This window comes from Mesoplodon bidens, assembly GCF_964165515.1.
Source record: "Mesoplodon bidens genome assembly, chromosome: 13".
NCBI lineage: Eukaryota > Metazoa > Chordata > Mammalia > Artiodactyla > Ziphiidae > Mesoplodon > Mesoplodon bidens.
The window spans coordinates 16,709,982-16,727,876 of record NC_138169.1 but is presented as its reverse complement, the minus strand read 5'-3'; the positions used below and the strand labels follow the sequence as shown (position 1 = coordinate 16,727,876).

Genomic DNA, 17,895 nt, shown 5'->3' with positions numbered 1-17,895 from the left:
TGAATGTTTTAACAGAATTTTAAAAATCAGAAGAAAAAGATGAAATACTTTTCCACTCTAAGAGACACCATCAAGAAAGTGAAAAGACAGCCCACAGAATGCGAGAAAATATTTGCAAATTACATACTTGATGGAGACTAGTACCCAGGAAATATTAATAACTCTTACAACTCAACAAGAAAAAGACACCCCATTTTAAAAGGGCAAAAGATGTGAATAGATGCCTCTCCATAGAGGATATAAATGAGCAATAAGAATATGAAAGCTGTGCAACACCACTAATTATTAGGGAGGTGCAAATCAGAACTGCAGTGAGATACTCCTTACATCCACTAGGATGGCTATAATCCAAAAGACAGACAATAACACATGTCAGTGAAGATGTGGAAAAATTGGAATCCCCACTCACTGCTGGCAGGAGTGTAAAACTGTGCAGCTGCTTTGGAAAACAGTTGGGCAGTTCCTCAAAGGCTAAACATAATTATCACATGACCAAGCAATTCTAAGCATCCACCCAAGGGATATGAAAACATATTTCTTTACAAAACCTTGTACTGAAATGTCCATAGCACTATTATTTGTAATAGTCAAACAGTGGAAACAACCAGGATGTTCATCAACTGATGAATCAAAAAATATGGTATATCCATATGAAAAGAATGTTATTTGGCCAAAAGGAAATGAAGTACTGATACCTGCTACAACATGGCTAATCTCTGAACGCATTATGCTGTGTGAAATAAGCCAGTCAAAGAAGACTACAACATGTAGGATTCCATTGCTATGAATTGTCCAGAATAGACAAAAACCATAGAGATAGAAAGTAGAGTAGTGATAACCAGGGGCTGGAAGGAGCTAAGAATGGAGAGTGACTGCTAATGGACACGGGAGTTTTGTTTTGGAGTGAGGAAAATGTTCTAAAATAGTTTGTGGTGATGACTGTATAACTTTCTGAACATACTACAAACCACTGAATTGTACACTTTGAAGGATGAATATTCTGGCATGTGACTTTATATCTCAATAAAGCTGTTATTAAAAGACAAGTAGGGCTTCCCTGGTGGCGCAGTGGTTGAGTCCGCCTGCCGATGCAGGGGACACGGGTTCGTGCCCCGGTCCGGGAAGATCCCACATGCCGCGGAGCGGCTGGGCCCATGAGCCATGGCCGCTGAGCCTGCGCGTCCGGAGCCTGTGCTCTGCAGCGGGGGAGGCCACAGCAGTGAGAGGCTTTCGTGCCGCAAAAAAAAAAGACAAGTAAAATAAAATGACATATTTCTGGGATGCATAATTTAGGAAGCAAAATAATAAAGAAGGTGATTAGTAGTTACCATAAAAGACAAGATCATGATCTCTCTGAAGCAGGAGGATGTGATTGGCAGGGGCACATAGGTGACTTCTATGAAGTTAAAACTGTTGATTACCTCATTAGGGTTGTACTTTCATAGCTGTTTCTCTCTCTCTCTCTCTCTCTCCCTCCCTCCCTCCCTCCCTCTCTCTTTCGCGGTAAAATATACTTAATATTAAGTTAATCATCTTAACCATTTTTTCTTTTTTTCTTTTTTTTTTTTTTTTGCAGTACGTGGGCCTCTCACTGTTGTGGCCTCTCCCGTTGTGGAGCACAGGCTCCGGACGCACAGGCCCAGCGGCCATGGCTCACGGGCACAGCCGCTCCGCGGCATGTGGGATCTTCCCAGCCCGGGGCACAAACCCGTGTCCCCTGCATCGGCAGGCAGACTCTCAACCACTGCGCCACCAGGGAAGCCCTTAACCATTTTTTAAGTGTACAGTTCAATGGCATTAAGTACATTCACATTATTGTGCAACCATCATCAACACCAATTTCCAGAACTTTTCATCATCCCAAACTGAAAGTCTGCACGCATTAGACAAGAACTCCCCATTACTCTATTCCCCCACCCCTGGTAAACTATTCTACTCTCTGCCTCTATGAACTTGACTGTTTGTGGAACCTCATATATGTGAGATTATATGGTATTTGCCCTTTTGTGCCTGGCTTAGCTGTTCTCATTTTACTGATTTACTGAAAAATACATTTATGTTTTATGTACATTTTGTGACTGAGCTATGAGTCAAAATAAAAAATTTCAGGGCTTCCCTGGTGGCGCAGTGGTTGAGAGTCCGCCTGCCGATGCAGGGGACACGGGTTCGTGCCCCAGTGTGGGAAGATCCCACATGCCACGGAGCGGCTGGGCCCGTGAGCCATGGCCGCTGGGCCTGTGCGTCCGGAGCCTGTGCCCCGCAATGGGAGAAGCCACAACAGTGAGAGGCCCGCGTACCGCAAAAAATAAATAAATAAATAAATAAATAATATCAGAAAATAAAAAAGGAGTGATGCAAATTGGAACAGAATGTCTCTCGATACTCTTTCAAAGAATTTCATTATAAAACAGAGAGGACGAGAAACTGGACAGTGACTAGAGGGTGATGTGGGCTGAGGCGGATGGCTTTCTGAAGGTGAGAAATTACATCAAATAATAAGATTGGATCCAGTGGACAAACAGATGTTTAAGATGTAAAAGAGAGAAGGGAGAAACGGAAGAGTTAAGTCCATGAGAAACTGAAGGGAAGGACACCCCCACGTGCAAGTAAAAGGATTGGTCTTGGGTTGGAGCATGGACAATTTATCCACTATAGTAGGGGGAACATTTAGATACAGTGGACTCATCCAGTGTCTACATGTGGAGGTATTCTTTTGATTGCTTCTATTTTTTCTCAGTGAAATATGAGGCAAGAAGAAATTTGGAGAGTGAACCAAACAGCAAAATGCAGTAAGAAGTACAATACGTTTTGAGATCATGACTGTGCCATTAGTCAGCATGGTTATCGTGGGGTTTTCTGAAGACATTTTCAGATGTTCAGGGCAGGCATGAAGCAAGTACAAACCCATAAGATACATCAGATGAGACACCACAGCAACCATACCTGGGAGCTATTTATTCATTCAATAAATAATTCTTGTTCATCTACTCTTGGACAAGCACTCTTCTAGACCTAGGGGAGTGTATAAGGATGAACAAACAAAGTGGGCACTGAACACATGGAGGTCATATACTAACACAGGGAAGATTTTTAAGATACGTAGTCTTCAACAGGCATAACCTTAAGATACTGCTAGCTACATCAGGACCAGCCTAAGAATGGTAATAGGCCTGGAGATAGCAACCAATGTGCCCATGAAAATTGCACAAAGGGGAGACTGCTCTGTTGGCATCTCCCATACACACTTTTGGACAGTGTTATAAACAGAACTTGATAGAAAAAGGGGAAAAGACATTAAGCGACAATTGTTAAAAGATATAAAAATGGCCTTTAAACATATTAAAACATTTCAAATTCACTCAAAATCAGAAAAATACAAATTAAACTATACCGACCTGCTACTTATCACCTATCCATTTGGTGAAAATTAAAACGTATGGCATGGCAATATATTCTGTTGCTTAGACTTTGGGGAAACAGGCACTCTGATACACTGACAATGGAAATGAAAACTGGCAAAAACGTTCTGAAGGGGAATTTGGCAATATCAAACAAAGCTACATATGCAATTAGCATGAACACTACCTTCTCATTTCTAGGAATGTTCCTCCACAAAAATATATATGTGCAATATTATTTGCTGATGATAGTGTATAATTTCAAAATAATATAAACAATGTAAAAACCCATACATAGGAGAGTGATTGAATAAATTATGGTACATCTATAAAACTGAATACTATGTAGCTATAAAAAAGAGAATGAGGAATATTTCTATAAACTGATATGGAGTGATTTACAGGATGTATCTTTAAGTTTAGAAAGGAAAGTGGAAAATATTATGCTAAATTTACATAAGAAAAAATGGGATACAAGGAAAAATATATGTATCTGCTTATTTGTGCAGAAAGAAATACAGGAAAAATAAACCAAGTACTACTGAGATTGATGAATGAGAAGTGGGTGGAAAGAATAAGGACATGGGAACAGGTTAATGGCTTTGAATACACTTTTTTGTATAGTACTGACTTTTAGAATCATGGAAACATTTCACATACTCCCTCCAAATCATCAGCAACATCCCAAATGTGGGGGCAAACCAGAATGAAATACAAACAGTGACATATGACCCTAACTGAATTAAAAATGAATAACATGACCATACTGAATAGGTCTGGATAGAAAAGTACCAATCTAAATAATTTTGGGAAACATTATTGCAACCTCATACTGTAAGGCTAAAGATAAAAAGAACTGAACATATTGGGTTGACCAAAAAGTTCCTTTGGTTTTTAAGTAAAAATAAAAGACACATTTTTCCTTTTCACCAAGAACTTTACTGAACAACGTATTCACCATTTTGTTCCACTACCTTCTGCCATTTTTCAGGCAACTTCATAATTCCATCTTCCCCAAACGTTTTAATCTTTTTGAGCAAAGAACTGTTCCAGGTGCCTTTTACAGTCTTCCAGGGAATTGAAATTTTTTCCATTAATTTTTTCCATTAAGAGAATTTTGTAAAGACCAAAATAAATGGAAATCCGAAGGTGCAATGTCTGATGAATACAGGGGATGAATCAGAACTTCCCAGCCAAGCTGCAACAGTTTTTGCCTGGTCATCAAAGAAACATGCAGTCTTGCATTATCCTAATGGAAGTTTATGCGTTTTTCTTTTGACTAATTCTGGATCTTTTTCATCAGGTGCTGCTTTCAGGTGGTCTAAATGGGAGCAGTACTTATTGGAATTAAACGTTTGGTTTTCTGGAAGGAGCTCATAATAGAGAACTCCCTTCCAATCCCACCATATACACATCACCTTCTTTGGATGAAGACTGGCCTTTGGTGTGGTTGGTGGTGGTTCATTTCACTTGCCACATGATCTCTTCCACTCCACATTATTGTACAGTATGCACTTTTCATCACCCGTCACAATTTGTTTTAAAAACAGAACGTTTTCATTATGTTTAAGTAGAGAATCGCAAGGAAAATATGGTCAAGAAGATTTTCTTCACTTAACTTCTGTGGAACCCAAACCTCAACGCGAATAACATAACCAAGCTGGTGCAGATGATTTTCAACGCTTGATTTGGATATTATGAGTATGTCGGCTCTCTCCCGTGGTATAAACTTTGATTGTTCTCAATTAACGTCTCAATTTTTAAAAAACATTTTAATTAATTTGGCTGTGCTGGGTCTTAGTTGCAGCACGCAGGATCTTCATTGCAGCATGCGGGATCTTTAGTTGAGGCATGCGAACTTTTAGTTGCAGCGTGTGGGATCTAGTTCCCTTACCAGGGATCGGACCCAGGCCCCCAGCATTGGGAGCACGGAGTCTTAGCCACTGGACCAGCGGGGAAGTCCCTAATATCTCAATTTGATCACTATCAACTTCAACTAGTCTACCCGACCATGGAGCATCGTCCAGCAAAAAATCTCTAGCACGAAACTTTGCAAACCACTTCTAACACATTCAATCAGTCACAGCACCTTCTACATACACTGCACAAACCTTTTTTTCCATTTCAGTTGTGTTTTTACCTTTCTTGAAATAATGAAGCATAATATGCCGAAAATGTTGGTTTTTTTCTTACATCTTCAATATTAAAATGGCTTTGCAAAAATTCACCAATTTTGATAAGATTTTTTTTAAATGCATGCTGATACGACAGCTGTCACGATACAATCTACCAAAATTGTTTCAAATGAAGTTAAAGACACCTAAGCACTACTAGAGCCATCTTACAGAAAAATCTGAACGAAACTTTTGGCTAACCCAATAAACACTGTTCTCCAGTTCATGTATTTACTTTTCACAGAGGCATGGGTTAGTTACTCTAAAAATACTTTACATGTATTCTAGGATTGAGCAAATAAACATATTGTGAATAATAAAAAAAAGGAAAAGGATTGGATGTTTGAAATGGGCTGTATGGTACAGAGTAGGGAATGGTGCAAAAGGCATTAAACAGCAGAGGCCTGTGACCTACCCAGAAATCCACAAACCTCTGCTCTGGAACTTAAGTTTCAATGACTCAAAGGAGTACTGGATGACAGGAGGGGAAGGCTGTTCCATGGGAACTGGGACTAAGGGAAGAGGTTATATATTTTTCTTTTCTTGGGGCCTGATCCTGGATCGTTGTACTGGCTGGACCTCTGCAAGTTTCCTCTCCTTGGTATACTCCTCTATGAAGACAGCAGGAGCTCAGCTAAGGAGCACTAAAACTGTTGTTCTTTGAGGGTGGTTGCAAAGTAAGGACACTCCAGAAGAGAGAGAGCTCAAGAGGAGTAGGAAGAGACATAGTCAAAAGGTAGGTGTCATCACGTAATACTCTGAGGGTGGGAGCAGTTATCCTTCTGGCAGGCAGCATAGCTTTGATCTTTGGCCAAACAACTGTGTCACTGACAAAGATTTGGGTCCAAGGGAAGTCAACTCACAGAGGTCTGGGATCATTTGCTGTTTCACTTGGGCCATGACAATGACAACCCCAGTTAGTTACTTTGCCTGCTCCCTGTCTTGTCTTCTATGAAATCAAGTGGTCATGGATAAGGTTTGGAGTGATGTTTCTTCAAGGAATGCCGTTTAGGGCATTTGAGAAAGGGCCCTTCCCATGTTAAGCTGCATGTCACTTTATTGGTAATTGTGACTATTCTTCCAGGGATTCACTGTAGTGGGAATCTATTATGAAATAGTCTTCCCTAGGAACCTGATGATGTTCAGAGAACCAGAAGAAAAAGCAGAAAAGGTGTCCAATGTCCTGCTCAAACAAGGAAAATGGCATACTATTAAGTTGAAGCAAAAGAAAGAATTATTTGTCAGGAAGCTCCCTGTTTATACACATCAAAATGGGAAACTAGTCTTGCTTTTATTCAGGATGACTGAGTATTCAGAGGACGACCTGGATTCTTTTGTGACAATCAGCACTTGCTCAGGGCAAAAGGGAATCCTGACCTTAGATGGCACTGTCTTTGGTATCAAGCCTATATATATTGAATATATATGGTTTACAGCATATCTTTAAAATCAGGTGAGTCTTGTGTAATCCGTGGAGATAAACAAGAGGAGCTCTTAAGCACTTCACAATTTCAGAGCAAAATATAACCTTCCTCAGTTCCTATGTCCTATATGTGGCCACTTCCCAAGTATGTACAGGTTGATTGTGGTTGACAATAGGTGATTCCAAATGTGGAATAATAATGTTACCAAGACCACAAAGATGTTAATAGATGTCCATGCTCTGGTCAACAGGTACACGAAGGATATAATGTGAAAGGGGTGCTTACTGGGTTAGGGATATGGATGCAGAAAACCCTTGTGCAAATCTTCCTGAATTTGCAGGAAACACTTCAAAATTTTAAACACTGGAAAGACTGGAATCTCTTGAGAGGGATGAAACATGATGCTGCTCATGTGATTATTGGCCAAATTCTTGGGAAGTATGAGGGCCATGCATTTCTCAGTGGTATCTGCACTGCCAAGAATGAAAGCAGTGCTGAATCTTTCTTTCATGAAGATACACCACATTTCACAGCTTTCATAGCTCATGAGGTTGGCCATGACTTGGGAGTGAAGCATGACCATGTGGCCTGCAAGTTCCATGGCCAGCACCTCTGTACTACGCATGAATTTATTACTGTAGATATGGGCTTCAGCACCTGCAGCTTCCACTACTTCCACCAGCTGTTGCATAAGCACAGAGAGGGCTGCCTATTTAATAGAACTGAGCTCCAAAGCTCCTTTTGAAAGCCATATTGTAGGAATAAGATATTAGATAAAGGAGAAGAATGTGACTATGGCAGTGTTCTTGACTGTCAAAAGGATCACTGTTGTCTGCCCTCATGCCAGCTGAGGAAGGGTTTAAATTATGCATTTGGATCTTGCTGCAAAAACCGTGAATCTCTAAAAGCAACCACAACTTGCCACCTCAGTGTGGATAAGTGTGACCTCCCAGAATACTGTAATGGCACCCCCAGGTGCTGCCACACGGATACCTACAAGCAAGATGGCACTCCTTGCAAGGAACAAGGTTATTGTTGACAAGGCCGGGTTTGACGCCTAGAGAATCTGTGTGTTAAAATCTTTGAAAAGGGCACAAAGGTTGCCCAGGAAAGTTGCTAACATTAATGAATACCAAGGGAGACAGGTTTGGAAACTGTGGCAGTGAATCTAAAGGGATATTTAAAGTCTTCAGCAAGTGCAAGGCCAAAGATGTAAAAAGTGGGAGGCTGCTATGAGAAAACATCCAAAGGCTCCCATGCATTGAAAAACATCAAACACCCAGGTCCCCATGCAGAACACGTGGTATTGGGGTACAGAGATTTTTTGAAGCTGCAGACTGGGCTGAGGAGGAGGAGGTGAAGGATGATACAACTTATGGTTCATGGAAGATGTGTATTAATCAAAGCTGCATAGATACAACTATACTCCACTATGACAGTAAACTGGACAAGTCATGGAGTCATGGGAGGGGTATTTGCAGGAATTTTAAGAACTGCCACTGTATCTATGTCTATGCCCCTCCTACATGTGAATTCAAGGGTTACATAGTTTGAATAGTGGCCCTCCTACTCTCAGTATGATGAAGAGTTGATAATCTCAATCTTGCCTAACATTTTATCATTTTTCATTCCTACTATCTTTTTGTTTGCCTACATCTATAGAATACCTAACACCAGTGTCAATGCAAAAAATTCATCAGAGAAGAAAGATGAACAAACCTGACATACATTTGATAATTATCTTCCTTCTGGTAATAAAGTCAAATATGAAGTGATACCGATAGGACATTTTAAGAATTGGACTCCTTAGTTCTGGTGTCCCTCAAAGTCTACGGAAATGAGAATCTTGCTTCCATCTGTCTTTCTATATGCTGAATTCTTACTAGTTTTTAAATTAAAAGAAGTTAAAGCAGCTCTCTAGGTAAGGCAATCTTCCTTGTTCTGTGCTACCCAGTAATCTGTGCTATACATCTTGGGAGGCCTCAAGATGTGTTCTTGACATAATGAAGTCAGGTTACCATCCATAGTAAGGCTGAAGCTCATGGCCTAAAACCTAAAGAGCTATTATTGAGCTCCCTAATGTTTCTACGGAGAACTCTTTTGGAAAGACCTCTGGAACTTACTTTTCAGAGTATACTGTCTAATGCACCATTATAATCTACTCTGTCAATTTTCTCTAATCTTAAGGATTTTGCCTTGCACTGATGAAGGGAATTTATCAGGTGAAAAGTATCTGATTATTAGTTCCAGATGTTTTAGTTGATTGTCATTCCAGTTTTTGTCCATTTGGCTTTCCCCTTTGTTTTGGCATCATAGTATCTGATGCCCTGGCCTCAGTTTGGCCTTGTTAATGACTTAACTGGAGAGACCAAACATCACTTGTTATGTGGCTAAAGAGGAAGAAACATTAAACATCCTTACCCATGAATGAGCCTCTTCAGTGTGGGATCTTTTCTTTCCCCAAAGGTTAAATTCTACTTGTTAGTCATTCATTCATCTGTTCATTCATTTATTCAATACACATATATTTAGCACTTACAGCCAGATTGAACCATGTAAAATTGATGATATTAGACCATTTTCACCTACAAAAATAGCAAGTTCATATGGTTCAATCTAATTCTACTTCCAAGCACTATGAAACCTACCTTGGGTTTTTGCTTATAAATGAGAGTTGAGAAGCTTTTGATTCAGAGTTTTAGTCCTGATTTCTCTTAAATCTTATTATCCACTGTAACTTCAAAAGACTGGCCTTAATTTTCTGGAGCAGGAAGGTTCCTATTGTTAAGGCCTAGAACGGCATGGAATATGTAAGAGACTAGGATGTGGTGTGTATGAGGATCCCACTATCACTTTTTTTTTTAATTATTTATTTTGGCTGCTTTGTGTCTTCATTGCTGCACGCGGGCTTTCTCTAGTTGCGGCGACCGGGGGCTACTCTTCTTGCGGTGCACGGGCTTCTCATTGCGGTGGCTTCTCTTGTTGCGGAGCACGGGCTCTAGGTCGTGCGGGCTTCAGCAGTTGTGGTTCGCGGGCTCTAGAGCGCAGGCTCAGTAGCTGTGGCGCACAAACTTAGGTACTCCGCGGCATGTGGGATCTTCCCTGACCACGGCTCGAACCCGTGTCCCCTGCATTGGCAGGCAGATTCTTAACCACTGAGCCCCTTTCACTTTTTTTGACAGCTTCTGTCCTTGCTTCTTCTGAGTTTCCAAAACTCTTCAAAGAATGTAAACCCAGGACTTTGTACAACCAAAAGGAGAGTAACAGCAATGTGAAGATCTGAGAAAGTTGTTGCATGCCACACTACTTCCCCCACAACCATGGAGTAGAGAGCCTGGAAATACTTTATATAAATAATAACTTGGAATTTATTTTTTGTAGAAGAGACTTAGACAAATCTAATATCTATTGAAATAATATGAGTCTATCTCTTAGGTGGAAAGTGGCTTCATCCCCCTGAATAGTGACTTTACTTGTGAATCTGAGAATAATGATTAGATCCCACCCACTTCACCTAGAGTAGCTACTAACCATGGCACTACATTCCCTTTCACTTCCGTAGTTTAAGGCATGGTTAGAAAAGACTTAAGATGTTCTTCCCAAACACTCTTCCCAAACCATTAGTGTAGAATCATTCCAGTTCTGGATGTTCCAGTTTTACAGTTTCAAAGAATGGTGGAGGTGCTAGTAGGAAAAGCAATGGTAGACGCCAATGGATCTAGGCCTCTGCTATAGAATCTCTTCTGTGAGCATAATAATGGTGTCTGGGTGTCTGCATCATGCCGAGCCTCTTGCTTTAGTTGGTAGAACTTGTACTGTGTCCAGCCGTATACTCCACAGTTGAGCAGACCCTGAGATGATGCTGTTAGAGCCTGGAGGAGATGAAGGGGTGATGGAGCCCATCCTTCAGGTTTTCAGAGATTTGGGGAATAGTTTCCATTCCTCTTATTTATAAATCACTGTTATATTTATTCTATCTCAAAAATCAAAATTTGGTGTCAGTTTTTAAAAAATATTTTTCTAGCTCTTCCTGAACTCACTCTTCACACCGTACCTTGTTATGGATGACTGAGAGTTAGTCATATTTCTTAGTATATACATAAGGATAATGAAGTCATTTCAATGTCCCTCCTTATTGCCCCATTTCCCAGGTTAGGCTTGAAGAAACTGCCCTATCACCATAGTCAGATAACCCAAAAAACCCTTCTTAAATCTGATAAAGGATGAAAAGAGAGAATCATTTTTTCTTTATTTCTCTCTCTCCATTCACCCAGAATAGCTAATTTATCCCATTCATTTCACTCTGGGTGAGAGAGAATTATGTCACTATCAGAGTTTCATAAGAATATTATCTGGTAGATCTTGTTTTTTGTTACCCATCCCTTAAAAAAAAACACATCAATGAAATGAAGTTGGCCTGAGATATACATGCTCTGGAATGCATGGCAGCACTTTCACAAAGGTATCTACCTCATCTGTGAGGAAATTTCCACATTCTTCATAACTGAATATACATAATATATTTCTCTCTTGCAATGCAGAAAGAAATACCCTAAGGGAAAAAACCGTGCTTACTGAATAATGGCAATGTAAGAGAACAGGATAAGAGAGTACAAGAACAGAAATGCTGGATGTTCAAGGTGTTACCTGGAGAACATAGAGGGCCATGTGAAGTTTGGTGTCCTGTGGCTTAGTCATCTTTATGATCATCAGAATGACAGCTGTGAAAACACAAAGCATAAATCTTGCTGCCAGCCCTGGCTGCCTGAGCATAATTTTTTTCAGTATACACACCTAAGCATTGTGAGGATTATAGGCATAATGAAGACTAGCAGTGAGATTAACCAGTTATATAAACCACTGGCCTCAGATCTCCAACCGCTATTCCTCATTGATTAAACTTTGCAGATTATTAGAGTAGCAATGGTGGCAAGACATACTACAGGAGGATCATAAGTTACAATTCTTAACTTATGTTTACCAAGCCCTTTCATAAACATTATCCTATCTGATCCTCACACTTTATGTAGTAGAAAGGGCAGGTGTTAATATCTCTGAGTTCTGTCAGTACATTTCCTCTCATATCATCTCACATCTAATTCTCTTAATTTCTAAAACATAGTAAGATACGGGTGGAACGAAGGTAAATTTTACATGCTGGACAGAAATGTGTAGTCTTCCTTCTTGATGAGACTACTTTGCTTGACCACAATCTGATGGTTACCCTTTTCATTGCCCAAATCTTTCCATTAAGATACCCACCTGGGCCCCAGCAGCAAAAGAAGGCCACTGGGTAGAAGCGTACTCGCTGGTCCACAATGTGAATCACTGCCCACTGTTCACTCCCCAGAAAGCCAGTCGATTTCAGAAACTTCTTATAAAGTGTCTGGGCTTGAATGAGTAAGACCTAAACATGAGTATAGCGGTGAGTAGTGTGCCTAAGGCTTACTAGAACTTCCCAGGTCTAGCCCATCATTTTGGAGAGATCCTTCTCTTAGGACCTGACCAGGCTTTTTTTGAGAGAAAATTATCTCTAGAGTGATCTTTTGCTTGGCCAGGTAAATGGAAAGATATTAGTCAAACTATGTATGTTCAATACATAAACCTTACATCAACCCTCAGGCTTCCATTTTTCTCAGTGAATTTAATCACAATATGCATGAGAAGTTAAAACTAAGATCTAACCAGATTCTCTTTTAAAACACTTTATTAGGGCTTCCCTGGTGGCGCAGTGGTTGAGAGTCCGCCTGCCGATGCAGGGGACACGGGTTCGTGCCCCGGTCTGGGAAGATCCCACATGCCGCAGAGCGGCTGGGCCCGTGAGCCATGGCTGCTGAGCCTGCGCGTCCGGAGCCTGTGCTCTGCAAGGGGAGAGGCCACAACAGTGAGAGGCCCGCCTACCGCAAAAAAAAAAAAAAAAAAAAAAAAAAAAAAAAAAAAAAAACACTTTATTAAAGGTTGTGTTACACAGAGATCAGCTCGGTGCTTTGTGACCACCTAGAGGGGTGGGATAGGGAGGGTGGGAGGGAGACGCAAGAGGGAGGAGATATGCGGATATATGTATATGGTGAATTACATATACAGTACAGTTGATTCACTTTGTTGTAAAGCAGAAACTAACACACCACTGTAAAGCAATTATACTCCAAAAAAAGATGTTTAAAATAAATAAATAAATAAAGGTCGTGTTAGAAAGTGTTCTGTGCTTCATACCCCTAAAATAAATACTTTAGCACTGTGACAGCTTAAATTCTCAACTCCCAGAAAAAACGTTTTAGGAAGTCTCTTCTTGCACTTAGATGGAAAACAGATTGTTTTTCCCTTCCATTTGGGAGCAATTTGAATACGGTTTAGTTAATGAAATAAATATAAATCAGTTCAATGTCCTTTTTGTGGAGAGTAAATTAGGTAATAAAATCTGACCAAATCTGAAACTTTTCCTAATAATCCAGATCCACTCTGTAAGTTAATAACCCAATTACTTAAGGTTAGCCATGTGGTTTCCTTTCCCCACAGACATAGGAATCATAAAGAGGCTTGAACTTATTTGAGAATATTTACATCTAGTAGAATCAGTTCACTGTTTGCTGATTACAAAAGAATCAGAATGCCAGTCCTGAATGCCCACTGAAGTCTGGGTTATTCTGAAGGAGCAAACAGGAATCCCTAGGGTGCCGGGTTTTGGGAGACCTGTCTCTCCTGTCAATCAGTTCTAAATGAAAACCATCAAGGCCATTTTAATATAAACTAGTCATTGTGCATTCTTTACAAAGTTGCTTATTTGATCTAAGCTATCTTCACAACTTATTTTTGAATTGTCAAAGAAAATTTTCCACAATTGTATTTCATTCACAGATGTTAGCTGTGCTAGCAAAAGGAAAAAAACTGTGGGATAAAGTTGGTCTGCAACCAGATAGTTTATAATCCCTGAACTAGCATATGAAAAGAGGAGAAAATGATACTGAAAAGTAGATATGACAAATAATAAGGCATATTCACTTGCTTACTGATTTTGTACTGGGCAGTTATATATAAATAATGTATTGTCCCATGGATGATTACTTGTCCATCAGTCTGATGATGTCAAATGAGTATTTAATAACTGTCTGAGTCACTCAGCACTTTAAACCCAGTTAGACATAGCATAAATGCAAATTTATAGTCAATAAAGAACTAAGAAAACGCTTTAATTATTTGGAAAATTAAAACAGAGAAGATGTCCTATGTTCCAGAGTATTATACTTTATAAAGAATATACCTGACACATAGTAGTTTTCCGGTCTGGTAATCCATGAGGATCCACAGGAACACATTATTTCTAGAGTGAGCATAATTCTCACATAATGAATATAGGCTCTTTTCCCCACTCATCATTTGATCTTGGGAAGTCCAAAAGACTGAGGTAGTAATTAAATTATCAATATCTACTAGACACTTTCTTAATTCTAGGACTATAAGAAGTGCCTCTCCGCCCCATCTTTCCCAGGCCTGGGAATACTGCCCCATCCCACCCAACCGCCCCCTCTCTTTCCATAAAGGCAAGTAGGGTGGCACCATACCACAATGGTGAGGAGGCTGAGTAGAAAGCTGGCCAGGAAAATGATAAGCCCATAAAAATAAAGTGTGCTACAGACTGATGTGTTGGCAGAAGGCAGGACTTTAGCCATGGCTGTTGGTGGTGAGTATATCAGGATACACCTAGGAAGAGAATCAATGGTCAGGAATGCTGCTACAGGTACAAGACCAGAGAGGTACCTATTTGGTGCAACAAAAGTTAATAATGAGTACGTAATTTAACTTATCATTTAGCTAAGCCTTGCCCATAACACCTTGTTCCTTCTCACTGACACATTATCATCTAGTCATTTTGTGTTGTATTCCCGCTTATATATTTTTGGTCTTGACTGTACAACTTGTCCAAAGCCCATTTCAAATACAAGCACCTTGGCCAGAATATATGTACAAAGTCTTCTTCCATCTCTATTTATAGAAAAGAATAGGTGTAGTCTATTATAAAAATGATAGGTTTGGTCCTTACTTACCTGTGGCTCTGGCTGAAGTTGCGGAAACATTCACTGGCATTGCCCAAACAGAATACAGGTATCATCAATAGTAGAGGTATCAGGCTGGGAGGAAAAAAACTTATCACCCTAATATTCAGACTTTTTTATGCCATTTTCCCGTTGCAAAATATTCTCCTGTCCTTCTTCCAACTCCATCACCCCACCCGCTCTCCACAAATACATATACATTTAATTCCTTCAAGGAAAGTACCTCAAAAACTTTAAGTATACCTTCTTTTCAAGTTCCTGGGGAAGTGGAGTGGGAAATGTATTTTATACCTAGGTTAATAAACCCTAACAGAGTTTCACAGAGAGTCTCTGGGAGCTGTATGATCAGATTAAAAATCCAAGTGGGTAATCGTGAAATGAAAAAGCTACCAAGGAGCTCTGTGATCAGTCTGTTTCACTTTTCATGGTGACCAGTAATAACTTCATTCTCATCAGCTCCTTCCTGAGAGCTTTTCCAAAGCACAGCTTTAAGCAACCAGTTATTTATGCAGCGAAATATATCCAGATCCCTATAAGAGGAAAAGATCTAGGAGTAAAAGTTATAAAGTCTAAAACCAACTCAATATGACTACCACTTTAGGTGAAATCCAGATCCTTTCTGAGCTTAATAATATTAAGAGTCTCACCCAATGTTATAAAGGTGAGTAAGATCTTGAAAACCACCTATTACAACTTTTCATGATATATGAAAAGGAATTAGAAGTCAAAAGACTTAAAGGGAAATATTTATTGAAGGTCACATAGAGTTAATGGCAGAACTGGGACTAAAACCCAATCTGAAACTTCAAATTGCTTGCCTATTTTACCTGGGAAATGGAATCAATGATCACACATTTGTTGTTTCTTACTTAGTAAAGCTCTGTGAGGACCCAGGAGTGACAGAATCAATGGAAATAAGGGCATTGTCCTCCTATTTGTTCCTACCTAGACCCAAGACTAACGAGAGCCTACACCTTGCTAGGAAGGAAAGCAAAAATCTTACCTTGACAAAATGATGGCTATTTGACTAACTCGACAGGTATAACCTATAACCTATGAAAAGAATAAATGTGAGTAATGTCTTAGGATATTGCCAGTCATATTACAATACCAGATCATCATTTACCATTTGACAGTACAAAAATTCCCAACAGCAGGTTTACTTCAGTTAAGCAATATTTGATATAAAATTCAATGAAATAGGGGGCTTCCCTGGTGGTGCAGTGGTTAAGAATCCGCCTGCCAATGCAGGGGACAGGGATTCGAGCCCTGGTCCAGGAAGATATCACACGCCACGGAGCAACTAAGCCCGAGTGCCACAACTGCTGAGCCCGTGCTCTAGAGCCTGCGAGCCACAACTACTGAAGCCCGTGTGCCTACAGCCCGTGCTCCGCAACAAGAGAAGACACCGCAATGAGTAGCCTGCGCGCTGCAGCAAAGAGTAGCCCGCGTGCAGCAACGAAGACCCAATGCAGCCAAAAATAAATAAATAAATAAATTTATTTTTTTAAATTCAATGAAATAGATAGTTCCTTAGCACTGAAGATAACAGAATTTTATCTGTATTACTATATTCTAAAAAGTACACCAAAATCCACAAAGAGGGCCTGTAGAAAGTAGCTTAATATAAGATTTGGATACCACAACAAATCCTCTTAAGAAGAAAGGCAAATATGAAATCACACCATAATCCTTCATCTTCTAATAACAGTTCAATCCTCTTCTCTTTTAGATCAAGGGAGGTGTAGACTTTTCAGACCATATGGGTGGAGTAAAAGTCTATGTATAAGACGACCAGCAGAAACCATTATAGGCCAGGTTTAGTATAATAGGGCAGAGTCAAAAAAGCCCTTTGAATATAAGACCTATCTAGAAGAAAGAACATTTCAAAAATTCCCAGTTGTATTAGACACTGTAAAACAACTTACAGAAGAATGGCCCATATCCACTAGGAGTTTATGGAGAGAGATTTTGAACAGAACGTCTTAATATAATAGAAAACAAAATTTTTTCTATTGGGTTGGCCAAAAAGCTCCTTCAGTTTTTAAGTAAAAATAAAAGACACATTTTTCATTTTCACCAAGAACTTTATTGAACAACGTATTCACCATTTTGTTCCACTACCTTCTGCCATTTTTCAGGCAACTTCGTAATTCCATCTTTCCCAAACTTTTTAATCTTTTTGAGCAAAGAACTGTTCCAGGTGTCTTTTACAGTCTTCCAGGGAATTGAAATTTTTTCCATTAAGAGAATTTTGTAAAGACGAAAACAAATGGAAATCCAAAGGTGCAATGTCTGGTGAATACAGCACATGAATCAGAACTTCCCAGCCAAGCTGCAATAGTTTTTGCCTTGTCATCTAAGAAACATGCAGTCTTGCGTTACCATGATGGAAAATTATGCGTTTTCTGTTGACTAATTCCGGATGCTTTTCCTCAAGCGCTGCTTTCAGTTGTTCTAATTGGGAGCAGTACTTGTTGGAATTAATCGTTTGGTTTTCTGGAAGGAGCTCATAATAGAGCATTCCCTTCCAATCCCACCATATACACAACATCACCTTCTTTGGATGAAGACTGGCTTATGGTGTGGTTGGTGGTGGTTCATTTCACTTGCCCCACAATCTCTTCCATTCCACATTATTGTACAGTATCCACTTTTCATCGCCTGTCACAATTTGTTTTAAAAACAAAAGGTTTTGGGCTTCCCTGGTGGTGCAGTGGTTGAGAGTCCGCCTGCCGATGCAGGCAACACGGGTTTGTGCCCCAGTCCAGGAAGATCCCACATGCCGCGGAGTGGCTGGGCCCGTGAGCCATGGCCACTGAGCCTGCGTGTCTGGAGCCTGTGCTCT

General features: G+C 40.0%; 1 protein-coding gene across 6 annotated transcripts in view; it reads right to left on the bottom strand.

Moving 5' to 3' along the window:
* Window positions 1-17,895, bottom strand: part of TMEM116 (transmembrane protein 116) — a gene marked incomplete at its 5' end in the record, with an annotated part of 144,508 nt that overhangs the window by 26,609 nt on the left and 100,004 nt on the right. For 5 of the 6 annotated variants that reach the window (XM_081253209.1, XM_081253207.1, XM_081253208.1 and 2 more), the window contains 6 exons: window positions 6,664-10,868; window positions 11,644-11,717; window positions 12,259-12,403; window positions 14,556-14,694; window positions 15,039-15,122; window positions 16,051-16,100. In XM_081253209.1, the coding sequence (XP_081109335.1) occupies window positions 10,662-10,868; window positions 11,644-11,717; window positions 12,259-12,403; window positions 14,556-14,694; window positions 15,039-15,122; window positions 16,051-16,100 (699 nt within the window). In that variant the 3' untranslated portion in view covers window positions 6,664-10,661. Of the gene's footprint in view, window positions 1-6,663; window positions 10,869-11,643; window positions 11,718-12,258; window positions 12,404-14,555; window positions 14,695-15,038; window positions 15,123-16,050; window positions 16,101-17,895 lie in introns of those variants that run through there. The other variant, XM_081253210.1, reaches the window with a different exon arrangement.